The sequence below is a fragment of the Oncorhynchus tshawytscha genome, linkage group LG01 (assembly GCF_018296145.1).
Source record: "Oncorhynchus tshawytscha isolate Ot180627B linkage group LG01, Otsh_v2.0, whole genome shotgun sequence".
Lineage (NCBI taxonomy): Eukaryota > Metazoa > Chordata > Actinopteri > Salmoniformes > Salmonidae > Oncorhynchus > Oncorhynchus tshawytscha.
This window is the reverse complement of record NC_056429.1, coordinates 37,425,445-37,452,399: the sequence shown is the minus strand read 5'-3', so window position 1 is coordinate 37,452,399 and position 26,955 is coordinate 37,425,445. Positions and strand designations below refer to the sequence as shown.

At 44.0% G+C, this 26,955-nt stretch overlaps 1 protein-coding gene across 1 annotated transcript in view; it reads left to right on the top strand.

Annotated features, from left to right (window-relative positions):
* LOC112248249 (insulin-like growth factor-binding protein 3) overlaps nt 1-25,710 on the top strand; it is a 71,331-nt gene extending 45,621 nt beyond the window's left edge. Inside the window, exon 4 of the mRNA XM_024417160.2 lies at nt 23,364-25,710. Within this exon, the coding sequence (XP_024272928.1) occupies nt 23,364-23,489 (126 nt within the window). The 3' untranslated portion in view covers nt 23,490-25,710. The remainder of the gene's footprint in view (nt 1-23,363) is intronic.
* The last annotated feature ends 1,245 nt before the right edge of the window (nt 25,711-26,955 follow it).

The following is a 26,955-nucleotide window of genomic DNA, read 5'->3' as shown; positions in this document are numbered from 1 at the left end:
CATAATGACAAAGGAAAAACTGTTTTTTAGAAATGTTAGCAAATTTATATTAAAAAAAAAACAGAAATCATATAATTTACATAAGTATTCAGACCCTTTACTCAGTACTTTGTTGAAGCACCTTTGGTAGCAATTAAAGCCTTGAGTCTTCTTGGGTATGACGCTACAAGCTTGACACATCTGTATTTGGGCAGTTTATCCCGTTCTTCTCTGCAGATCCACTCAAGGTCTGTCAGGTTGGATGGGGAGCGTTGCTGCACAGCTATTGTCTGGTCTCTCCAGTGATGTTTGATCAAATTCAAGTCCGGGCTCTGGCTGGGCCACTCAAGGACATTCATTAACTTGTCCCGAAGCCACTCCTATGTTGTCTTGGCTGTGTGCTTAGGGTTGTTGTCCTGTTTGGAAGGTGAACCTTCGCCCCTGTGTGGACTCCATCAAGTTGTAGAAACATCTCAAGGATGATCAATGAAAACAGAATGCACCTGAGCTCAATTTTGTGTCTCATAGCAAAAGGTCTGAATACTTATGTCAATAAGGTATTTCTGTTTTCTAAAAACCTGTTTTTTCTTTGTCATTGTAGGGTATTGTGTGTAGATTGATGACAAAATGTTTTTATGTAATACATTTTAGAATAAGGCTGTAACGTAACAAAATGTTTAAAATGGTAAGGGGTCTGAATACTTTCCGAATGCACTGTAGCATACTAGCCCCATTTCCCCCATTGCCTGAAATAAGCCTGTGACTTACTTTCTCCTTCTCACTGAGGTCAATGGTGCATGAAGATCTCCACAGGGTTGAATCCTCAGGGTAAATTTTACCTATCAAATCATGTAGTTGAGGGTCATACCCTAATTCTTTAGGAAATCTTCAACAGCCCTCCTCCACATACCAATTAGGGGTAAATTGGTCATACTGGTCTATAACGCACACATGAAGGGTCTATGTATGAATTATATGCAGTCAAAGTAAAGTCTAATATATTTAGAAAGCATTTATAGCTAAGTACTTTATGGTAATTAACTGTGCAGTTTGCCATGTGATCTACAGTACATTGTATTTACATTGGCATGTTAGAAACCTTTTAAAACACAACAAATTAACAGACAGAAACCTGTTGCTTTCATTTTGACTGCAGAGTAGAGGTGAGAGATTAGTCTGACATCACTTCTGGGTGACAGCCAAGTGTTCTTCTGGCTTCTTATTAGCTATTTGTGTTATTTTACATGTGCAAACGTACAATGTCAGTCATGAAATAGTGAACAAAAAGGTTAACTAAATGTTTAATTCATTTTTTGACGATTTTTGTTGACCCTAGAGGTCACCAGGAAGTGACATTTCAGAGACCTCTCACCTCGCGTATTCTCTTCCAGTGTAGCCAAAATGTAAAGCTCCATGTTATCCGAGATCCTTGGGACGACCCTACAGCATTTGAATCTGAAAAGAATACTGAACAAAAATATAAACATAACATGTAACATGTTGGTCCCGTGTTTCATGACCTGAAATAAAAGATCTCTGAAGTTTTCCATATACACAAAAAGATTATTTCTCTCAAATTTAGGGCACAAATTTGTTTACATCCCTGTTGGTGAGCATTTCTCCTTTGTCAAGGTAATTCATCCAACTGACAGGTGTGGCATATCAAGAATGTCCACCACAGCAGTTGCCAGCAAATTTAGTATTTATTTCTGTACCATAAAATGACTTCAACAAAAATGTTGAGAATTTGCAGTATGTCCAACCAGCCTCACAACCGCAGACTACGCGTAACCACGCCAGACCAGGACCTCCACATCCGGCTTCCTCCCCTGCAGGATCGTCTGAGACCAGCCACCCGGACAGCTGGCACTAAGACTGCACTCAACAAGCTGTATAAGGCCATAAGAAAACATGAAAAGGCCGACATTAATATAGGAAAACTTTAAAACATTTTACTTCATTTCTACCAGCATGTCACATGTAAATACAGAGAAAAAAAACTCTAGACCACCTTTACTCCACACACAGAGATGCATACAAAGCTCTCCCTTTGCCAGCAAATTTGGCAAATCAGACCATAATTCTATCCTCCTGATTCCTGCTTACAAGCAAAAACTAAAGCAAGAAGTTGTCTGTAGCTTGTGAGGTGTGGAAACACTTTGTTGCTTTTATGAATTTTGTCTTGCTGCTTTTTGTTCTATGTTGCTCTGTCTGTATGCTACGTCTTGCTTGTCCTATGTTGCTCTGTCTGTATGCTATGTCTTGCTTGTCCTATGTTGCTATGTCTTGCTTGTTCTATGTTGCTATTGTCTATATTGTAATTGTTTTTAATAACCTGCCCAGGGACTGCGGTTGAAAATTAGCCGGCTGGCTAAAACTGGCACTTTTACTGAAACGTTGATTAATGTGCACTGTCCCTGTAAAAATAAAAATAAACTCAAACTCAAGTACCAATACATAAATGGTCAGCTATTGCAGATGTTAAGCTACAGGACTGTTTTGCTGGCACAGACTGGATTATGTTCAGGGAATTATCTGATGGCATTGAGGAGTACATCACATCAGTCACTGGCTTCATCAATATGTGTATCGATGATGTCGTCCCCACAGTGACTGTACGTACATACCCCAACCAGAAGGCATGGATTGCAGTCAACATCCACACTGAGCTAAAGGGTAGAGCTGCCGCTCTCAAGGAGCGGGACTCTAACCCGGACGCTTATAAGAAATCCTGCTATGCCCTCCGACGAACCATCAAACAGGAAAAGTGGACTAAAATGTGATCCTACTACACTGGCTCTGATGTGGCAGGGTTTGCAAACTATTATGGACTACAAAGGGAAGCCCAGCCACGAGCTGCCCAGATGAGCTAAATTACTTCAATGCTCACTTCGAGGCAAACAATACTGAAGCATGCATGAGAGCACCAGCTGTTCAGGACAACTGTGTGATCATGCTCGCTGTAGCCGATGTGAGTAAGACCTTTAAAAAGGTCAATATTCCCAAAGCCGCAGAGCCAGACGGATTACCAGGAAGTGTACTCCGAACATGCACTGACCAACTGGCATGTGTCTTCACTGCCATTTTCAAACTGTCCCTGATCGTTTCTTTAATACATACATGTTTCAAGCAGACCACCATAGTCCGTGTGTCCAAGAACACCAAGGTAACCTGCCTAAATGACTACCGTCCCACAGCACTTACATATGTAGCCATGAAGTGCTTTGAAAGGCTGGTCATGGCTCACCTCAACACCCTCATCCCAGAAACTCTAGTCCCACTCCAATGTGCATACCACCCCAACAGATCCACAGATAATGCAATCGCTATTGAACTCCACACTGCCCTTTCCCACCAGTAAAAAAGGAACACCTACAGTGAGGGAAAAAAGTATTTGATCACCTGCTGATTTTATACGTTTGCCCACTGACAAAGAATTGATCAGTCTACAAATTTAATGGTAGGTTTATTTGAACAGTGAGAGACAGAATAACAACACAAATATCCAGAAAAATGCATCTCAAAAATGTTAAAAATTGATTTGCATTTTAATGAAGGAAATAGGTATTTGACCCCTCTGCAAAACATGACTCAGTACTTGGTGGCAAAACCCTTGTTGGCAATCACAGAGGTCAGATGTTTCTTGTAGTTGGCCACCAGGTTTGCACACATCTCAGGAGGGATTTTGTCCCACTCCTCTTTGCAGATCTTCTCCAAGTCATTAAGGTTTCGAGGCTGACATTTGGCAACTCGAACCTTCAGCTCCCTCCACAGATTTTCTATGGGATTAAGGTCTGGAGACTGGCTAGGCCTCTCCAGGACCTTAATGTACTTCTTCTTGAGCCACTCCTTTGTTGCATTGGCCGTGTGTTTTGGGTCATTGTCATGCTGGAATACCCATCCACGACCCATTTTCAATGCCCTGGCTGAGGGAAGGAGGTTCTCACCCAAGATTTGACGGTACATGGCCCCGTCCATCATCCCTTTGATGCGGTGAAGTTGTCCTGTCCCCTTAGCAGAAAAACACCCCCAAAACATAATGTTTCCACCTCCATGTTTGACGGTGGGGATGATGTTCTTGGGGTCATAGGCAGCATTCCTCCTCCAAACACGGCGAGTTGAGTTGATGCCAAAGAGCTCCATTTTGGTCTCATCTGACCATAACACTTTCACCCAGTTGTCCTCTGAATCATGATCATTGGAACTCCACGAGGTGAGATCTTGCATGGAGCCCCAGGCCGAGGGAGATTGACAGTTCTTTTGTGTTTCTTCCATTTTCAAATAATCGCACCAACTGTTGTCACCTTCTCACCAAGCTGCTTGGCAATGGTCTTGTAGCCCATTCCAGCCTTGTGTCGGTCTACAATCTTGTCCCTGACATCCTTGGAGAGCTCTTTGGTCTTGGCCATGGTGGAGAGTTTGGAATCTGATTGATTGATTGCTTCTGTGTACAGGTGTCCTTCATACAGGTAACAAACTGAGTTTAGGAGCACTCCCTTTAAAAGTGTGCTCCTATTCTCAAATCAAATCAAATTTAATTGTCACATACACATGGTTAGCAGATGTTAATGCGAGTGTAGCGAAATGCTTGTGCTTCTAGTTCCGACAATGCAGTAATAACGAACAAGTAATCTAACTAACAATTCCAAAAAAACTACTGTCTTATATACAGTGTAAGGGGATAAAGAATATGTACATAAGGATATATGAATGAGTGATGGTACAGAGCAGCATAGGCAAGATACAGTATATGATATCGAGTACAGTATACACATATGAGATGAGTATGTAAACCAAGTGGCATAGTTAAAGTGGCTAGTGATACATGTATTACATAAGGATGCAGTCGATGATATAGAGTACAGTATATACGTATGCATATGAGATGAATAATGTAGGGTAAGTAACATTATATAAGGTAGCATTGTTTAAAGTGGCTAGTGATATATTTACATCATTTCCCATCAGTTCCCATTATTAAAGTGGCTGGAGTTGAGTCAGTGTCATTGACAGTGTGTTGGCAGCAGCCACTCAATGTTAGTGGTGGCTGTTTAACAGTCTGATGGCCTTGAGATAGAAGCTGTTTTTCAGTCTCTCGGTCCCAGCTTTGATGCACCTGTACTGACCTCGCCTTCTGGTTGACAGCGGGGTGAACAGGCAGTGGCTCGGGTGGTTGATGTCCTTGATGATCTTTATGGCCTTCCTGTAGCATCGGGTGGTGTAGGTGTCCTGGAGGGCAGGTAGTTTGCCTCCGGTGATGCGTTGTGCAGTCCTCACTACCCTCTGGAGAGCCTTACGGTTGAGGGCGGTGCAGTTGCCATACCAGGCGGTGATACAGCCCGCCAGGATGCTCTCGATTGTGCATCTGTAAAAGTTTGTGAGTGCTTTTGGTGACAAGCCGAATTTCTTCAGCCTCCTGAGGTTGAAGAGGCGCTGCTGCGCCTTCTTCACGATGCTGTCTGTGTGAGTGGACCAATTCAGTTTGTCTGTGATGTGTATGCCGAGGAACTTAAAACTTGCTACCCTCTCCACTACTGTCCCATCGATGTGGATGGGGGGGTGTTCCCTCTGCTGTTTCCTGAAGTCCACTATCATCTCCTTAGTTTTGTTGACGTTGAGTGTGAGGTTATTTTCCTGACACCACACTCCGAGGGCCCTCACCTCCTCCCTGTAGGCCGTCTCGTCGTTGTTGGTAATCAAGCCTACCACTGTTGTGTCGTCCGCAAACTTGATGATTGAGTTGGAGGCGTGCGTGGCCACGCAGTCGTGGGTGAACAGGGAGTACAGGAGAGGGCTCAGAATGCACCCTTGTGGGGCCCCAGTGTTGAGGATCAGCGGGGAGGAGATGTTGTTGCCTACCCTCACCACCTGGGGGCGGCCCGTCAGGAAGTCCAGTACCCAGTTGCACAGGGCGGGGTCGAGACCCAGGGTCTCGAGCTTGATGACGAGCTTGGAGGGTACTATGGTGTTGAATGCCGAGCTGTAGTCGATGAACAGCATTCTCACATAGGTATTCCTCTTGTCCAGATGGGTTAGGGCAGTGTGCAGTGTGGTTGAGATTGCATCGTCTGTGGACCTATTTGGGCGGTAAGCAAATTGGAGTGGGTCTAGGGTGTCAGGTAGGGTGGAGGTGATATGGTCCTTGACTTGTCTCTCAAAGCACTTCATGATGACGGATGTGAGTGCTACGGGGCGGTAGTCGTTTAGCTCAGTTACCTTAGCTTTCTTGGGAACAGGAACAATGGTGGCCCTCTTGAAGCATGTGGGAACAGCAGACTGGTATAGGGATTGATTGAATATGTCCGTAAACACACCGGCCAGCTGGTCTGCGCATGCTCTGAGGGCGCGGCTGGTGATGCCGTCTGGGCCTGCAGCCTTGCGAGGGTTAACACGTTTAAATGTCTTACTCACCTCGGCTGCAGTGAAGGAGAGGCCGCATGTTTTCGTTGCAGGCCATGTCAGTGGCACTGTATTGGCCTCAAGCGGGCAAAAAAGTTATTTAGTCTGCCTGGGAGCAAGACATCCTGGTCCGTGACTGGGCTGGATTTCTTCCTGTAGTCCGTGATTGACTGTAGACCCTGCCACATGCCTCTTGTGTCTGAGCCGTTGAATTGAGATTCTACTTTGTCTCTGTACTGGCGCTTAGCTTGTTTGATAGCCTTGCGGAGGGAATAGCTGCACTGTTTGTATTCGGTCATGTCACCAGACACCTTGCCCTGATTAAAAGCAGTGGTTCGCGCTTTCAGTTTCACACGAATGCTGCCAACAATCCACGGTTTCTGGTTAGGGAATGTTTTAATCGTTGCTATGGGAACGACATCTTCAACGCACGTTCTAATGAACTCGCACACCGAATCAGCGTATTCATCAATGTTGTTATCTGACGCAATACGAAACATCTCCCAGTCCATGTGATGGAAGCAGTCTTGGAGTGTGGAGTCAGCTTGGTCAGACCAGCGTTGAACAGACCTCAGCGTGGGAGCCTCTTGTTTTAATTTCTGTCTGTAGGCAGGGATCAACAAAATGGAGCCGTGGTCAACAATCTCAGCTTGTTACCTGTATAAAAGACACCTGGGAGACAGAAAACTTTCTGATTGAGAGGGGGTAAAATACTTATTTCTCTCATTAAAATGCAAATCAATTTATAAAATTTTTGACGTGTTTTTCTGGATTTTTGTTGTTGTTATTTTGTCTCTCACTGTTCAAATAAAACCACCATTAAAATTATAGACTGATCATTTCTTTGTCAGTGGGCAAACGTACAAAATCAGCAGGGGATCAAATACTTTTTTCCCTCACTGTATGTGAGATGCTGTTCATTGACTACAGCTCAGCATTCAACACTAGTGCTCTCAAAGTCCATCACTTAGCTAAGGACACACTCTCCCTGCAACTGGATCCTGGAATTCCTGATGGGCCAGGTGGTAATCGTAGGCAACATCAAATCTGCCAAGCTGTTCCTCAACATGGTGCCTTTCAGGGGTACGTGCTTAGTTCCCTCTTGTACATCCTGTACTCCCACAACTCCGTGGCCAAGCACTACTCCAACACCATCATTAATTTTGCAGATGACACAACGGTGGTAGCCTGATCACCGACAACGATGAGACAGCCTATAGGGAGGAAGTCAGAGACCTGGCAGTGTAGTGTCAGGACAACAACCTCTCCCTCAACGTGATCAAGACAAATGAGATGATCGTGGACTACAGGAAAAGGAGGGCCGAACACACACGCCCACATACTCATCAACGAGGCTATAGAGGACCAGGTCGAGAGCCTCAAGTTTCTTGGTGTCCAAATCACCAACAAACTATCATGTCCAAACACACCAAGACAGTCATGAAGAGGGCATGACAATGCCTCTTCTCCCTCAGGAGACTGAAAAGATTTGGCATGGGTCCTCAGATCCTCAAAAAGGTCTACAGCTGCACCATCGAGAGCATCCTGACTGGCTGCATCTCCGCCTGGTATGGCAACTGCTCGGCATCCGACTGCAAGGCGCTACAGAGGGTAGTGTGTACGGCCCAGTACATCACTGGGACCAAGCTTCCTGGCATCCTGGACCCCTATACCAGGCGGTGTCAAAGGAAGTCCCTAAAAGAAAATCAAAAGTGCCAAGTCTAGCTCCAAAAGCCTCCTTAAAAGCTTTTACCCCCAAGCCATAAGACTGCTGAACAGCTAATCAAATGGCTACCCTGACTATTTACATTGACCCCACCTTTTTTTATGCTGCTGCTACTCACTGTTTATTATCTATGCGTAGTCACTTTACATCAACCTGCATACACAGTACCAGCCAACAGTTTGGACACAGCTAATTATTCAACGTTTTTCTTTATTTTTACTGTTTGCTACATAATAGTAATAGTGAAGCCATCAAAACTATGAAACAGCACATATGGAATCATGTAGTAACTAAAAACCAGTAGCCACCCTTTGCCTTGAAGACAGCTTTGCACACTCTTGGCATTCTCTCAACCAGCTTCACCTGGAATGCTTTTCCAACAGTCTTGAAGGAGTTCCGACATATGCTGAGCACGTGTTGGCTGCTTTTCCTTCACTCTGTGGTCCAACTCATCCCAAACCATCTCAATTGGGTTGAGGTCGGGTGATTGTGGAGGCCGGGTCATCTGATGCAGCGCTCAATCACTCTCCTTCTTGGTCAAATAGCCCTTACACAGCCTGGAGGTGTGTTGGGTATTTGTCCTATTGAAAAAATTAATTGACTGACCTTCATGTCTAAAAGTAATGATGGACTGTCGTTTCCCTTTGCTTATTTGAGCTGTTCTTGCCATAATATGGACTTGGCCTTTTACCAAATTGGGCTATCTTCTGTATACCACCCCCATCTTGTCACAACCCAAGTGATTGGCTCAAACGCATTAAGAAAAGAAATTCCACAAATGAACTTTTAACAAGGCACACCTGTTAATTGAAATGCATTCCAGGTGACTACCTCATGAAGCTGGTTGAGAGAATCCCAAGGGTGTGCAAAGCTATCATCAAGGCAAAGGTTGTCTACTTTGAACAATCTCAAATATAAAATATATATTATAACACTTTTTTGGTTACTACATAATTCCATGTGTGTTATTTCATTGTTTGATGTCTTCACTATTATTCTACAATGTAGAAAACAGTAAACATAAAACAAATCCCTGGAATGAGTAGCTGTGTCAAAACTTTTGACTGGTAATGTATATATTACCTCTATTACCTCTACTAACTTGTACCTCAGCACACTTGGTACCAGTACCCCATGTATACAGTGCCTTCGGAAAGTATTCAGACCCCTTGACTTTTTCCACATTTTGTTACGTTACAGCCTTATTCTAAAATAGATTTTTTTAAATAATCCTCAGCAATCTACACACAATACTGCATAATGAAAAAGCGAAAACAACGTTTTAGAATTACCTCATTTACATAAGTATTCAGACCCTTTGCTATGAGACTTGAAATTGAGCTCAGGTGCACCCTGTTTCCATTTATAATCGTTGAGATGTTTTTACAACTGAACTTGAGTCCACCTGTGGTATAATCATTTGACATGATTTGGAAAGGCACACACCTGTCAATATAAGGTCCCATAGTTGACAGTGCATGTCAAAACAAAAACCAAGCCATGAGGTCGAAGGATTTGTCCATAGAGCTCCGAGACAGGATTGTGTCGAGGCACAGATCTGGGGAAGGGTATCAAAAAATGTCTGCAGCATTTGAAGGTCCCCAAGAACAAACTGGCCTCCATCATTCTTAAGTGGAAGAAGTTTGGAACCACCAAGGCTCTTCCTAGCGCTGTCCGTCCGGCCAAACTGAGCAAATGGGAGGAAGGGCCTTGGTCAGGGAGGTGACCAAGAACCTGATGGAGAACTTGACAGAGCTCTAGAGTTCCTCTTTGGAGATGGGAGAAACTTCCAGAAGGACAACCAGCTCTGCAGCACTCCACCAATCAGGCACTTATGGTAGAGTGGCCAGACGGATGCCACTGCTCAGTAAAAGGCACATGACAGCCCACTTGAAGTTTGCCAAAAGGCACCTAAAGACTCTCAGTCCATGAAAAACAAGATTCTCTGGTCTGATGAAACCAAGACTGAAGTCTTTGGCCTGATTTCCAAGTGTTACTTCTGGATGAAACCTGGCACCATCCATACGGTGAATCATGGTGGTGGCAGCATCATCCTGTGGGGATGTTTTTCAGCGGCAGGGACTGGGGGACTAGTAAGTATCGAGGGAAAGATGAACGGAGCGAAGTACAGAGAAATCTTTGATGAAACCTGCTCCAGAGCGATTAGAACCTCAGACTGGGGCAAAGTTTCACCTTCCAACTGGAAAACGACCCTAAGCACACAGCCAAGACCACGCAGGAGTGGCTTCGGGACAAGTCTCTGAATGTACTTGAGTGGCCCATCCAGAGCCCGGACTTGAACCTGATCGAATATCTCTGGAGAGACCTGAAAATGTCTGACCAGTAACCCTCCCCATCCAACCTGATAGAGCTTGAGAGGATATGCTGAGAAGCATGGGAGAAACTCCCCAAATACAGGTGTGCCAAGCTTGTAGCTTCATACCCATGAAGACTCAATGCTGTAGTCGCTGCCAAAGGTGCTTCAACAAAGTACTGATTAAAGGATCTGAATACTTATATAAATGTGATATTTAATTTTGTTATTTGTAATACTTTTTTTACTTTTTGCTTTGTCATTATGGGGTATTGTGTGTAGATTGATGAGGAAATAAATCCAATTGAATCAATTTTAGAATACAGCTGTAACCTACCAAAATGTGGAAAAAGTCAAGGGGTCTGACATTTTCAGAAGGCACTTGTTATTGTTATTTTTTTGTGTTACTTTTTTATATTTTTTTACTTTAGTTTATTTAGTCAATATTTTCTTAACTCTTATTTTTCTCAAAACTGCATTGTTGGTTAAGGGCTTGTAAGTAAGCATTTCACCGGTTGTATTCGTTACAAATAACATTTGATTTGGTTTGACTTGATTTTGAAACTCTGAAGAATTTCTGCAAAAAAACTTTCACTGGAACTAAGTGGCCTAGCCCGAACCATGAAAAATAGCCCCAAACCATTATTTGTCCCACACCAAACTTTACAGTTGGCATTATGCATTGGGGCAGGTAGCGTTCTCCTGGACTGCTAGATGGTGAAGCGTGATTCATCACTCCAGAGAACGCTTTTTCACTGCTCCAGAGTCCAATGGCGGCGAGCTTTACACCACTCCAGCTGATCCTTGGCATTTTGCATGGTGATCTTAGGTTTGTGTGCAGTTGCTCGGCAATGGAAACTAATTTCATCAACCCCCCTACAAACAGTTCTTGTGCTGACGTTGCTTCCAGAGGGAGTTTGGAACTTGGTGGTGAGTGTTGCAACCAGACGTTGCAAATAGATTATTTTTACGAGCTACAAGCTTCAGCACTCGGCAGTCTCGTTCTGTGAGCTTGTGTGGCCTACCACTTCATGGCTGAGCCATTGTTGCTCGTAGAAATTTCCACTTCACAATAACAGCACTTACAGTATGTGGACACCAGTCCATTGAGTGCTTTGTAGGTAAGCATGAACAATTTGAAGATTATCCTGTGTTGAACTGGGAGCCAGTGGAGTTTGATGTGGGTAGGAGTGATGTGGGATAGGTGAGATAGGGTGAGATGTTTTTGAGGTGGAAGAAGTTATTGCTCATCCAAGTTTTCACTTCACGGAGACAGTCAACAACAGAGGGGGATGGCAGAGTGGAGTTGGGTTTTGTGTGGATCTAGATTTGTGTGTCATCTGCAGAACAGGGAAATTTGAGTCCAAATTGATGGAGGCTCTGACCAAGGGGTAGCATGTAAATACTAAACCGTAATGGACCTAACACTGAGCCGTGTGTGTCATGCATAGCCCTGAAGCCTGACTCAAGGGATTAAAAAAGTTTATGAGGCCATGTATTGGATTTGGCCATGTATTGGATTTGTGATGCTACCACTCTCTCAAAGCACTTTGGCGAGAAAGGGGAGGTTTGAGTTATGCCGGTAGTTGGTGAGGATCTCAGGGTCCAAGCCCTGTTTTTTCAGAATGGGAGTTATAGCCTCTGTTTTCAGAGTAGGAACAATGCCAGATGTGAGGGATGCATTCGCAATCTTGACCACCAGGGGGCAGAGAACAGGGCGGCATGCCTTAAGAACAGGGCGGCATGCCTAAGGCAGAGGGCATGGGGTCAAGGGAGCAGGTTGTGGTTTTGGAACTAGAAAAGATGTGGTGGTTTCATTGACAAGTCTTTTCACAGGTGGTGAGTCAGGTAGTCCTGTCGGGGGGAGCAGATGAAGGGGCAGACTGTTGCAGCTGTTGGTAGATAGTATAGGTTGACCGATTAATCGGAATGGCCGATTAATTAGGGCCAATTTCAAGTTTTCATAACAATCGGAAATCGATCTTTTTGGACACCGATTTTGGCCGTTTTTAATTTTTTATTTTTTTTTACACCTTTATTTATCCTATTTAACTAGGCAAGTCAGTTAAGAACACATTCTTATTTTCAATGACGGCCTAGGAACGGTGGGTTAACTGCCTTGTTCAGGGGCAGAATGACAGAATTTTACCTTGTCAGCTCGGGGATTCAAATTTGCAACCTTACAGTTAACTAGTCCAACGCTCTAACCACCTGATTACATTGCACTCCACGAGGAGACTGCCTGTGTCGGGAATGCAGTAAGAAGCCAAGGTAAGTTGCTAGCTAGCATTAAACGTATCTTATAAAAAATCAATCAATCATAATCACTAGTTAACTACACATGGTTGATGATATCACTAGTTTATCTAGCGTGTCTTGCGTTGCATATAATCGATGCAGTGCGTATTCACGAAAAAGGACTGTCTTGCTCCAATGTGTACCTAACCATAAACATCAATGCTTTTCTTAAAATCAATACACAAGTATATATTTTTTTAACTGCATATTTAGTTAATATTGCCTGATAACCTGGCTCGTTGCGAACTCTGTGAAGACTATTTCTTCCTAACAAAGACAACCAACTTTGCCAAACGGGGGATGATTTAACAAAAGCGCATTTGCGAAAAAAGCACAATCGTTGTACGACTGTACCTAACCATGAACATCAATGCCTTTCTTAAAATCAATACACAGAAGTATATATTTTTAAACCTGCATATTTTGCTAAAAGAAGTCCAGATTAGCAGGCAATATTAACAAGTTGAAATTGTGTCACTTCTCTTGCGTTCATTGCACGCAGAGTCAGTGTATATGCAACAGTTTGGGCCGCCTAATTTGCCAGAATTTTATGTAATTATGACATAACATTGAAGGTTGTGCAATGTAACAGGAATATTTAGTCTTGTGGATGCCACCCGTTAGATAAAATACGGAATGATTCCGTATGTCCCTGAAAGAATAAACTTCTTGTTTTCGGGATGATAGTTTCCGGATTCGACCATATTAATGACCCAAGGCTCGTATTTCTGTGTGTTATTATGTTGTAATTAAGTCTATGATTTGATAGAGCAGTCTGACTGAACGATGGTAGGCACCAGCAAGCTCGTAAGAATTCATTCAAAAAGCACTTTCGTACGTTTTGCTAGCAGCTCGTCGCTGTGCTTCAAGCATTGAGCTGTTTATGACTTCAAGCCTATCAACTCCCGAGATTAGGCTGGTGTAACCGATGTGAAATGGCTAGCTAGTTAGCGGGGTGCACGCTAATAGCGTTTCAAACGTCACTCGCTCTGAGACTTGGAGTGGTTGTTCCCCTTGCTCTGCAAGGGCCGTGGCTTTTGAGGAGCGATGGGTAACGCTGCTTCGAGGGTGGCTGTTGTCGATGTGTTCCTGGTTCGAGCCCAGGTAGGGGTGAGGAGAGGGACGGAAGCTATACTGTTACACTGGCAATACTAAAGTGCCTATAAGAACATCCAATAGTCAAAGGTATATGAAATACAAATACCTTTTATAATTCCTATAATAACTACAACCTAAAACTTCTTACCTGGGAATATTGAAGACTCCTGTTAAAAGGAACCACCAGCTTTCATATGTTCTCATGTTCTGAGCAAGGAACTTAAACGTTCTTTACATGGCACATATTGCACTTTTACTTTCTTCTCCAACACTTTGTTTTTGCATTATTTAAACCAAATTGAACATGTTTAATTTTATTCGAGGCTAAATTGATTTTATTGATGTATTATATTAAGTTAAAATAAGTGTTCATTCAGTATTGTTGTAATTGTCATTATTACAAATACTTTTTTTTTTAATCGTCTGATTAATCGGTATTGGCTTTTTTTGGTCCCCCAATAATCGGTATCGGGGTTGAAAAATCATAATCGGTCGACCTCTAGTAGATAGCCTCCACTTTGTTTTGAAAGAAGGCTAGAAAACTGTCACAGAGGTCGGTGGTGATTGTGAGAGAGGGGTTGTCCAATAGGCGGAGAAGTGTGCTGATGGTTTAGAAGAGCACTCTTGGGTTTCCTTGTTCATTCCTTATGGTGTTGGAGAAATAGGCAGATTTGGTTGTGGCAAGTGAGTCCTTCACTTGTGAATGTACGCCTGTGCTCTGTGCTCATTTCAGAGTAGCTGCACTGAGGCTCTCATTAGCCCAGCTTTATTTAGAAAAGCAATATCCTGCAGCCATTTGCGGGCCAGGGAGTTACTCACACACACACACACACACACACACATGCACACACACGCATATATATATATATATATATATACACCCACACATACACACACACACACACATGTTTTACGAGCCTGTGTTTACCCTGTGGTCAGCCAGGCTCTTTTTAATGTCTGTGACGCTCGGTGGCGCTGCTATTAGCCCAAAAAAGGGCACTATAAGTGCACACACTCATATACGCACAGAACACACTCACACACCCATAAAGGAAGCATTATGAGCACGCACACACGCATACACACACACACACCTATAAATGCAGCATTATGAATGTGTGGGGTGGATGAAGTGTGCTCTGTTAGCATCGGCCATGTGTACACCGTTAGGGCTCCGGGGCTAGGTCTCAGTGGCTAGGGCTCAAGGGAGTAGAGTTTAGCATTTAGTGTTTAAGGACTCAAGGGCTAGGGTTTAGCATTTAGGGCTTAGGTGCTAGGGTTTAGAGTCTATGAATCCCCACTCAGGGTCAGACTCATTATGGGGAAAGGAGGGAGACAGGCAGGCTCTTTCACAGACAGTGCCAAAAAATAAGTTTAGTCTTTAGGCTGAAGAACTGAAACATGCCAGCATCTCTCCTCCAAGGGAAAATAAAGTGATTCCTTTTTGGCCTTTTCATTGTTAAAGTTCCTCCTCTTCCCTCAGTCTGTTTCATATAGGGAGTTTGTCCCAAATGGAAACATATTCCCTATATAGTACACTACTTTTGATCAGATCCCTATTGGCCCTGGTCAAAAGTAGTTCACTTAATAGGGAATAGGGTACCATTTGGGATTAAGCCGGGCTAGGGAGGTTTAGGTAGAAGATACTAAGAAAGAGAGAGAGAAAGACTACATGCTAGCTAGTGGAGATGACACTGCTAATAGTTCACAGATGAAACAGAGACTGAATGGAAACTCACAGGTAGCCAAGCAAGTAGGGAATGCACACGTGCACACTCACTTACTCTCGTTCTCTCTCCTTCTTTCTCTTTCCCACATACTGAGCCACATGAACGAATACTACAGTACTTACCATAGAATTCTATGGTAAACTGTTGTATACTGTAGAATACTATACTACACACTGCATTATCCCTTAAGCATGTATAGTACTTGCTATATAATGTTTTACTATACTGTAAAATACTACAGTAAATACTACAGTATTTTCCACACAAAAAACACTGTAGTAAATACAACATCAATGTCAGCAAAACACTACAGTCCGCCAAAACACTACACTCACTTTTACTATAGTAAATACAGCAGTATATTATTTACATGTATCCTACCCATTCCCCTCCCCATATTGAAATTTGAGCCACCCATACATGAGAAATCTACATGCCAAGTACAGTATATACCATATATTGTATTCCCTACAGGTTATGAAAAAGAGCGGAAGTGCTTGTACTATCCTATCTACTTATCGTTTATGGAAATTTTACTCTTTTAGTATTTATACTGAAGGAGAATGCCTCCACTTCTGTGTCAAAGATAATAAAGAAAACACTATGGTAAATACTACAGTAATGTCTGCAAAAACACTACAGTAAATACTACAGTATACTACAATCCACCAAAACACTACATTAAGTATTTATACTATAGTTAACTGTAAATACTAAAGTATAAACAGTATACTGAAGTATACTACAGTATTCATTGTAGTATTTTTGTGGACTAGACAGTAAAGTCCACAAAAACACTACAGTGAATACTATAGTATTTATATCATAGTATACTATAGTATATTTTGGGGGGGGGGTGACACAATCCTCCCCCTACACATACATGCAAGCATGCACACACAGAAACGCACTCACACACATACACAACTACACACACATAAGCATGCACACGCACGCACGCATGCACACACACACACATTCCCAGGACTCCATCATCATCAACCATCTCAGGAACACAATGTTAAGCTCTCTTCCCCTGTCTCGTCCGCTGGTCATAGAAGAAATAAGACCTGCCCCAGAGGAGAGGAGAGGAGCAAGGCAGGGAAGAAGGGAAGGAGGAGCTGTGGTGAAAGAGAAAAAGAGGCAAAGGAATGATGCGAAGGAAGGACATTCTGTGGGCCGAGATGACAGTACTGAGAGTATGGGGTTACCCCATTCCCTTTATAGTGCCTTGGTCTAAAGGTCAGAAGCAGACAGAGTCCTGTAGTTGGTGCAGGTATTTTAATTTGTTTTCCAGTCTTTGATCCTAGTGCTCAGCTGGCTGGCTGTCTGGCTGGTGTCTGACTCGCTGTCTGACTGGCTGGCTTGCTTACTGGATGGCTTGACGAATGGGTGGGTGGGTGGGTGGCTGGATGATTGGATGGTGGGTGGCTGCTGGCTGGCTGGCAGTTGACTGACTGACTGACTGGCTGGCTGGTGGCTGGCTGGCTGACTGGTTTACTGGCTGGATGGCTGACTAGTTCACTGGCTTGCTGGTTTGCTGAATGGCTGGCTGGCTGGCTATGTACCTGTATGTGTGTGTTTGTGTGGGGGGGCCATAATCAGCTCCAGATGATTTTGAGCTTGTGCCAGATGCTCGAAATAGCAGTGCTCCTTTCCCCACGGCCCTCCAACTGACCCTCACAAATAGTATAGCAACTCCATGTTTACCATCACACTATTTCACTCTCAGTCGCTCACGCCGTATCCTCTCCTCGCTCTATATGTCTGCTAAATCAAAAATTACTTTTACATTTGTATCGCAGAATCTGCCACTCTTCAGCTTTACAGATTGAATAAAACCCTTACTGTAGCACCCTGCAAGCCTGATACACAGATCATTTCAGAGAAAAATAGAGACACACACACACGCACATGTACACACACATTCTTGTTCGTGAACGTGATGTTTGAGTTCTGCTGAAGCCTGGCTTGCACACGATTCTGAATAACATCCAAGTTGAGAAAGGCAAGAGAGAGAGAGAGAAAATAAGGGTGGGTGGAGAGGAGAGAGATAAATTGAGGTCAGCAAACAGGGGAAGAAAGGAGTGGAGCAATAGGACACACACAGTCTGGCAGGTGGCTGTGGAGAAAAGGTGTTATTATTACATTAGGGACAGATCGCAATTTACTGGGGGAGAGAGTTGGTCCAAAATAGGGAGGGTTGTCAAACTTTTTTGTTTTGCTTTGGGGAGGGTTGTGGGTTTTTTCATTGGGCACAGGGGAGGGTTGTGCATTTTTTCCATGGTTTATTTCTTCCATCCTAGCCAAATTTCCTCATCAGCTTGCATGCTCCTCTCCTATATCAATGTGTTTTGGTACTTCCCGTATGTACTACGCTTTTCAATGTGCTAACTTTTACTATACCACAGGTCAGTACAGTCTGCCAGTGGTCTATCCTGCCCTCATTGTGACAATAGTGGTCGGTGGATTGTTTGTCCAGATCTGCAGTAGACTAACTAGCAGTCATGCCACACATACAAATATTCAAAGCTGCGTAATTTTTTTATTTTTATATGAATCAACAGGAACAAATAGGAATAGCTGATAGGCTGCGGACACGCCAGGTGCGTATTTGCGCATGAATGTACAGAGAAGACATTAAACACACAGTTCAAAAAGCTCCCCTATTGATCTTGTTTAGGGACTATACAATTCTCCTACCTGGACTATAGTAGCCTGCAACAGCAAAATGCAACGCATGAATGCATTGTTGTTTTCATGTGAGCACAACATTCTCGGCTGCAGTGAAAGTGTCATTTGAATAACCACGAAAAAGCTTTTTTGATTTCAATGTTTCAGTGGATTTGGATCAGCCGGTGGGTCGACTCTCTACAGTTCATAGGGTCTAGATGGGCGCAATAACTTCTGATACTGAATGTTGCAAATCATCATTCTCCCAAGTCGTCCTACAATAATGTGGCCACATATCCTCCCAGCGGGCCCAGTTATTCAGGAAAACTTAACACACGCTCTCAGATCAAATCAACTGTATTTGTCACATGCGCCGAATACGACCTTACCGTGAAATGCTTACTTACAAGCCCTTAACCAACAATGCAGTTCAAGACAGAGTTAACTTCTACGGGATCGGTGTCCCTAAACCAGGACAGTTGTTGCTCAATATGTGATAATCAAATCAAATCATATTTTTATTAGTCGCATGCACTGAATACAACAGATATAGACCTTACAGTGAAATTGCGAGCCCCTAACCAACAATGCAGTTTTAAAAAATATGGATAAGAGTAAGAAATAAAAGTCAGAAGTAATTAAAGAGCAGCAGTAAAATAACAATAGCGAGACTATATACAGGGGGTACCGGTACAGAGTCAATGTGCGGGGGCACCGGTTAGTTGAGGTAATATATACATGTAGGTAGAGTTATTAAAGTGACTATACATAGATGATAACAACAGAGAGTAGCAGCGGTGTAAATAACCCTAACCCCTGGGTAGCCATTTGATTAGATGTTCAGGAGTCTTATGGCTTGGAGGTAGAAGCTGTTTAGATGCCTCTTGGACCTAGACTTGGCGTTCCGTTACTGCTTTCTGTGCGGTAACAGAGAGAACAGTCTATGACTAGGGTGGCTGGAGTCTTTGACAATTTTTAGGCCTTCCTCTGACACCGCCTGGTATAGAGGTACTGGATGGCAGGAAGCTTGACCCCAGTGATGTACTGGGCCATTCGCACTACACTCTGTAGTGCCTTGTGGTCGGAGGCTGAGCAGTTGCAGTACCAGACAGTGATGCAACCAGTCAGGATGCTCTCGATGGTGCAGCTGTAGAACCTTTTGAGAATCTGAGGACCCATGCCAAATATTTTCAGTCTTCTGAGGGGGAATAAGCTTTGTCGTGCCCTCTTCACAACTGTCTTGGTGTGCTTGGACCATGTTAGTTTTGTTGGTGATGTGGACACCAAAGAACTTGAAGCTCTCAACCTGCCCAACTGCAACCCCGTCGATGAGAATGGGGGCGTGCTCAGTCCTCTTTTTCCTGTAGTCCACAATCATCTCCTTTGTCTTGATCACATTGAGGGAGAGGTTGTTGTCCTGGCACCACATGGCCAGGTTTCTGACCTGCTCCCTTTAGGCTGTCTCGTTGTTGTCGGTGATCAGGCCTACCACTGTTGTGTTGTCAGCCAACTTAATGATCGTGTTGGAGTCGCGCTTGGCCACGCAGTCATGGGTGAACAGGGAGTACAGTGTTGAGGATCAGCGTGGCAGATGTGTTGTTGCTTACCCTTACCACCTGGGGTTGGCCCATCAGGAAGTCCAGGATCCAGTTGCAGAGGGAGGTGTTTAGTCCCAGGGTCCTTAGCTTAGTGATGAACTTTGTAGGCGCTATGGTGTTGAACTCTGAGCTGTAGTCAATGAACAGCATTCTCCCATATGTGTTCCTTTTGTCCAGGTGGGAAAGGGCAGTGTGGAGAGCGATTGAGATTGTGTAATCTGTTGGAGTGGGTCTAGGGTATCCGGGATGATGCTGTTGATGTGAGCCATGACCAGCGTTTCAAAGCACTTCATGGCTACCGACGTGAGTGCTACGGGCGGTAATCATTTATGCAGGTTACCTTCGCTTCCTTTGGCACAGGGACTATGGTGGTCTGCTTGAAACATGTAGGTATTACAGACTCGGTCAGGGAGAGGTTGAGAATGTCAGTGAAGACACTTGCCAGTCGGTCCGCGTATGCTTTGAGTAGATATCCTGGTAATCCGTCTGGCGCCGCTGCTTTGGGAATGTTGACCTGTTTAAAGACATTGCTCACATCGGCTACCGATATCGTTATCACACAGTCATCCAGAACAATCCGAGCAGCTGTTCCTCATGCACCTAGAACCTACCGCTACAATATAGCCTAAATATTTAGCGTTTACATTTTTTTAATGACTTTTTTTTTAAATGACCTTTTATGTGTGGCATAAACATCCTTTATTTTGATCAGGCTACTTCAAAAGTCTCCTGTAGGCATGCGCACGTTCGTCCAAAATATAATTCCAGCATCCTCAAAAAATTAACCAGGTTTCCATCCAGCCTTTTCATGCGAGTCAAGTAGCCTACATGTCTGATAAAATGTATCACACCACATCATGGGAAAGCATGCAGTTTATTAGGCTACAGATTAAGTTATGATGAACTTCACATGAGGTTGATGCTCTTTTCAATAAATATCAAGGGTCTTAGTCTGGTGACATGATGATCGATGCATGGCTGCCATTTGACAATTAAGTAGGTCTGCTCATAAGTAGGTCTGCTCAGCCGCGAAGTGGTAGGCCACACAAGCTCATAGAACAGGACCGCCGAGTGCTGAAGCGCGCAGCGGGTAAAGATTGTCTGTCCTCGGTTGCAACACTCACTACCAAGGTCCAAACGGCCTCTGGAAGCAACATCCGCACAATAACTGTTAGTCGGGAGCTTCATGAAATGGGTTTCAATGGCCGAGCAGCCACACAGAAGCCTAAGATCACCATGCTCAATGCCAAGCATCAGCTGGAGTGGTGTATAGCTTGTTGCCATTTAACTCTGGAGCAGTGGAAACGCGTTCTCTAGAGTGATGAATCATGCTTCACCATCTGGGAGTCCGATGGACGAATCTGGGTTTGGGGGAATGTTACCTGGCCAAATGCATAGTGCCTGAATGCTTAGTGCCAACTGCAAAATTTGGTGGAGGAGGAATAATGGTCTGGGGCTGTTTTTCATGGTTTGCCCTAGGACCCTTAGTTCCAGTGAAGGGAAATCTTAATACTACAGCATACAATGACATTTTAGACGATTCTGTGCTTCCAACCTTGTGGCAACAGTTTGGGGAAGGCCCTTTCCTGTTTCAGCATGACAATTCCCCCGTGCACAAAGCGAGGTCATTAAAGAAATGGTTTGTCAAGATCGGTGTGGAAGAACTTGATTGGCCTGCGCAGAGCCCTGACCCCATCGAACAACACCTTTGGGATGATAGGAGCCTAATCCCCCAACATCAGTGACCAACCACAATAATGCTCTTGTGGCTGAATGGAAGCAAGTCCCCGCAGCAATGTTCCAACATCGAGTGGAAAGGCTTCCCAGAGAGCAGAGGCTGTTATAGCAGCAAAGTGGTGATTAACTCCATATTAATGCCCAGGATTTTGTAATGAGATGTTCCACGAACAGGTGTCCACATGGTCATGTAGTCAGTGGCGGCTGCTGAGGGCAGAACGGATCATCATAATAGCAGGAACGGAGCAAATGGAATGGAAACCATTCCATTTGATACCATTCTACTGATTCCGCTCCAGTCATTACCATGAGCAGGTTCTCCCCAAATAAGGTGCCACCAACCTCCTGTGATTGTAGTGTTTTTTTAACTGACAAGTAAATCAATCAATCCAAACTATGCCGAGGCAATTTGAAGAATGGAAAGAGACATCTGTTACAAAACACCAAAAAAGTTGAATGACATTCATAGATTGTCAAGCCAAGCTTTCGGTACTGGGTAAGCCTACAGGGTAGGGAGGGATGTGTCTTCTGTTTGTCCAGATTGATAGTCTATTTATCGTGGTGTTGAAAATGCAAACCATGTCTGTATGTTTTGTTTATTGGTTGTGTGGTGCATTGGCACAGAAACCTGTTGGTGGAAAATAGATTGCATATATTTTATATAATTATAATTTCCCCCTAACTGATCATTGTCAGCAACCGGAAGAGTGTGTTAAATGTATTTTACAGTACAAGGGGAGGGTCATGTGAAACTGTTTTACGTTGAGGAGGTGGGCGCATCCTTTTTTTCTGACACCTTGTGTTGGATCAACAATTGATGTGCTTTCCGTGAAAACGCTAATCTGTTTCAAATCGATGTCCTTTCCCCTCTTTGTCATCCTTCCCCTTTCTGTCCTCTTACTTCAACCCCTCTCTGTCCCTTTTCCCCCTCTCTGTCCTCTTACCCTCTCTCTGTCCTCACCCCCTTTGTGTCCTCACCCCCTTTACTTTGTCCCTCTGTCCCCCTATCCCCTGTGTCTTTCTACCCTTTACCCTGTCTGCCGGTCTCCCCCTCTCTCTAAAGGTTCTCTCTCTCTCAATTCAAGGGATTTATTGGCATGGGAAACACATGTTAACATTGCCAAAGCAAGTGAAATAGATAATAAACAAAAGTCAAATAAACTATAAAAATGTACCGTAAACATTACACTCACAGAAGTTCCAAAAGAATAAAGACATTTCTAATGTCATATTATGTCTATACAGTGTTGTAGCGATGGTTGAGGTACAAAGGGGAAAATAAATAAACATAAATATGGGTTGTATTACAATGGTGTTTGTTCTTCACTGCTTGCCCTTTTCTTGCTGCAACAGGTCACAAATATTGCCGCTGTGATGGCACACTGTGGTATTTCACCCAGTAGATCTGGGAGTTTATCAACGTTGGGTTTGTTTTCCAATTCTTTGTGGATTTGTGTAATCTGAGGGAAATATGTGTCTCTAATATGGTCATACATTTGGCAGGAGGTTACTCTCTCTCTCTCTCTCTCTCTCTCGCTCTCTATCCCGCTCTCCTCTTTCACCCTCGGAGTGTTTCTAGGCTGCCAGGGCTAGTTGAATGGTGTTAGTGTGTTAGTCCTTCCCATACGGGTGTTACCTGCCTATGAGATACAGCTTGCTGAAGGCTGCACACATCTGACAGAAAAAACTCCCTTTCTAGTCTGTCAAAGTTGAAAGGCGTTTTATATGATAGAATGTTGGTTGTTATATTGAATTAAATGTAACTCTATCTTTCTTTATTTCTCACTCTCTTTCTGTCTGTCTCTCTGCAGTGCCGTCCATCCAAAGGGAGGAAGCGAGGTTACTGCTGGTGTGTGGATAAGTACGGTCAGCCTCTCCCCAGCTACGATGGAAAGGAGAGAGGAGAATCCCAGTGCAACAACCTGGAGAACAAATGAGAAGCAGAGAGAGTGGATGGATGGAGAGAAAGAACGAAGCAAGGAGGAGAGAGGAATAGGAGAGAGACTTTTTTTCACTCCGGCCCTTCACAAAGCACAGTCAAAAAGAGCGCCAGACTGTTGACCTCAGGTCACATGACTGCCGGATAGGGAAGGGGGAGGGGGAGGGAGTAAGAAGACTGGGGAGCACAGCCTATAGGCCAAGCCTTCTGTCCATCGTTTATAGCTATCTGCTCTGTGCTATGGGAACCTCCTCACCTTGTATGAAAACAAGAGAGAGAGAAACTAATCATCTCCACTATTCTTTTAGAGAGAGATGGAGGGACTTTTCCACTGTATTTAAAGTGTGAGTGACTGTGACCCAACTCAATGTGTGTATGTGTGTTTGTGTGTGTGTGTATGTGTGTTTGTGTGTGTATGCGTGTGTAAATGCTGTCTTTCACTAAAGATCAGTTTAGAGATGTTAGAACACCCAAATCCAGCCCCCTTCCATCCTGTCATGCCGAAACTTCTCCTCTTTCTCAGGGTCCATCATTATGAAGTGAAGGCTTATGGTTTGGCCAGCCTCTGATCTCTTTCATGCATCTTGGACAACACTGGCATTCCCCACTGTCTCCAAAGCAACCAGCTTGTCCAACCCGATGTGCTGCGTCACATTTACAGGTTTAGGGGGGAACGAATGGAGACAGTGCCCAATAACGGTGCCTTAAAACCCCACACTGCCCCCCTCACCCTCTCCGCCCTCTCTCCCCCATCCCTAACCCCTATCCCTCCATTTCCCATAGTCCTTCCTTTGCCTTCTGCAGTCCTCATAGGTGCTCACATAGTTTTACCACCATTCAGCCCTGGAGTCTGGTCTGGTTAGTTAGCTGGTGGGTTAGCCGAGCCAAGCTTAGCTGCCAAACCATCACTCCTCCAGTCAGGAAATAGGGCCAGCATTGTTGTCATAACAACTTGGTCCCTCTATCTGCAGTCCTCTTCCTGTTTATGGTGAGTATGGCCGGTTGTAGGGTCCTTTAGACTGGGCATGCTCGGTGAGACTGGATTGCTCTCTCTTCAATAGGTCCCCATTCTTCGAGCCCAAGCGCAATCACTTAAAGCACTTCAGCTGCATCCAACCAACCGATTTGGACCAATTATAAATAATTAGGTGGGTGCTTATGTTTGTCCTGTTTATTATACAAGTGTGTATTATACACGTGAAATTAGAAATGTGTTTTTTTGCATATCCCTACTCCACCTGAGACACCCTCGGAGAGTGAGGTCAATGCCAGGTCTTCCATTATCAATGGCAACCCCGGATCAATTAGTTAAGTGCCTTGTTTACATCAACAGATTTTTCACCTTGTCAGCTTGGGGATTCAAGCTACCAGCCTTTCAAACTACCACAAAGCTCTAACCGCTAGACTACCTGCCTCCCATAGCATAGCAATAATGCAGTACCTTTTCCATAGTGGCAACATTTGACAAGGTTTATAGCACTGTAGAACAAAACAACAAGAAATACAATCAACAACAACAAAATATATATATATATATATATGCTACACCAGGACTTCAGACAGTGATCTTACTCAGCCTAGTAAACAAACGGCACTCCTCAGAATTTACATTCAATTCAAAGGGTGTTTTCTTTTAATTTATATTGTTCTTGGAGATGCTTGTATGATCTTATGCCAACAACTCCACAAGATGGACACAGCACCAAATATGCACTCAAGAAGCAGACAGGGGGTCTGAGGAAAGGGGCGTGGTTCTCCTAGAGATGCTTCCTGCTTCCTCTATTGCGCTTTCACATATCCTGTGTCCAAAATGGCACCATATTTGGATGACATTTCAGATGCAGACTTTAACAGTGGAGAGTGCATAAGAAGGAATGCTAGCCCAGTAGCTTGGTTGCACTGAATCAGCTACAAAGTAACTTTCAAAAAAACAACCACAACAACTTCAAACCAACCTACCCGCTGGTACTATATCACATTTTGTCAGAGCACTTCATTTAACGGTGAGTTGCATAAAAGTATGTTTAAGCTATTGCCCTGCCCCCTTCCCTGTTATTTGTGTCTTTGTAATTATTATAATTTTTTTCCTGGAAGCTATGTGTCTGAATAGACGTACAGTGCCAACAGAAAGTATTCAAACCCCTTAACTTTTTCCACATTTTGTTAGGTTATTCTAAAATGGATTAAATACTTTTTTCCCCTCATCAATCTACACACAATACCCCCATAATGACAAAGCAAAAACAGGTTTTTAGAACATTTTGCAAAAAAAAGAAAGAAAGAAATATCACATTTACATAAGTATTCAGACCCTTTACTCAGTACTTTGTGGAAGCACCTTTGGCAGCAATTACAGCATTGAGACTTCTTGGGTATGACGCTACAAGCTTGGCACATCTGTATTTGGTGAGTTTCACCCATTTTCTGCAGTCTCCATTTTCAAGCTCTGTCAGGTTGGCTGGGGAGCGTTGCTGCACAGCTATTTTCAGGTCTCTAGAGATGTTCGATTGGGTTCAAGTTCGGGCTCAGGCTGGGCCACTCAAGGACATTCAGAGACTTGTCCCGAAGCCACTCCTGCGTTGTCTTGGCTGTGTGCTTAGGGTTGTTGTCCTGTTGGAAGGTGAACCTTAACCCTAGTCTGAGGTTCTGAGGGCTCTGGAGCAGGTTTTCATCAAGGGTCTCTCTGTACTTTGCTCCGTTCATCTTTGTCTCAATCTTGACTAGTCTCCCAGTCGTGGCCGCAGAAAATCACCCCCCCCCAGCACGCTACCACCGTGCTTCACCGTAGGGATGGTGCCAGGTTTCCTCCAGATGTGATGCTTGCCATTCTGGCCAAAGAGTTGAATCTTGGTTTCATCAGACCAGAGAATCTTGTTTCTCATGGTCTGAGAGTCTTTAGATGCCTTTTGGCAAACTCCAAGCAGGCTGTCACGTGCCTTTTACTGAGGAGTGGCATCCGTCTGGCCACTCTACCATAAAGGCCTGATTGGTGGAGTGCTGCAGAGCTGGTTGTCCTTCTGGAAGGTTCTCCCATCTCCACAGAGGAACTCTAGACCTCTGTCAGAGTGACCATCAGGTTCTTGGTCACCAAGGCCCTTATCCCTCGATTGCTCAGTTTGGCCGGGCAGACAGCTTTAGGAAGAGTCTTGGCAGTTCCACATTTCTTCCATTTAAGAATGATGGAGGCCACTGTGTTCTTGGGGACCTTCAATGCTGAACAAATTTCTTGGTACCCTTCCCCAGATCTGCGCCTCGACACAATCCTGTCTCGGAGCTCTACGGACAATTCCTTCGACCTCATGGCTTGGGTTTTGCTCTGACATGCACTGTCAACTGTGGGACCTTACATACAGTGCCTTGCGAAAGTATTCGGCCCCCTTGAACTTTGCGACCTTTTGCCACATTTCAGGCTTCAAATATAAAGATATAAAACTGTATTTTTTTGTGAAGAATCAACAACAAGT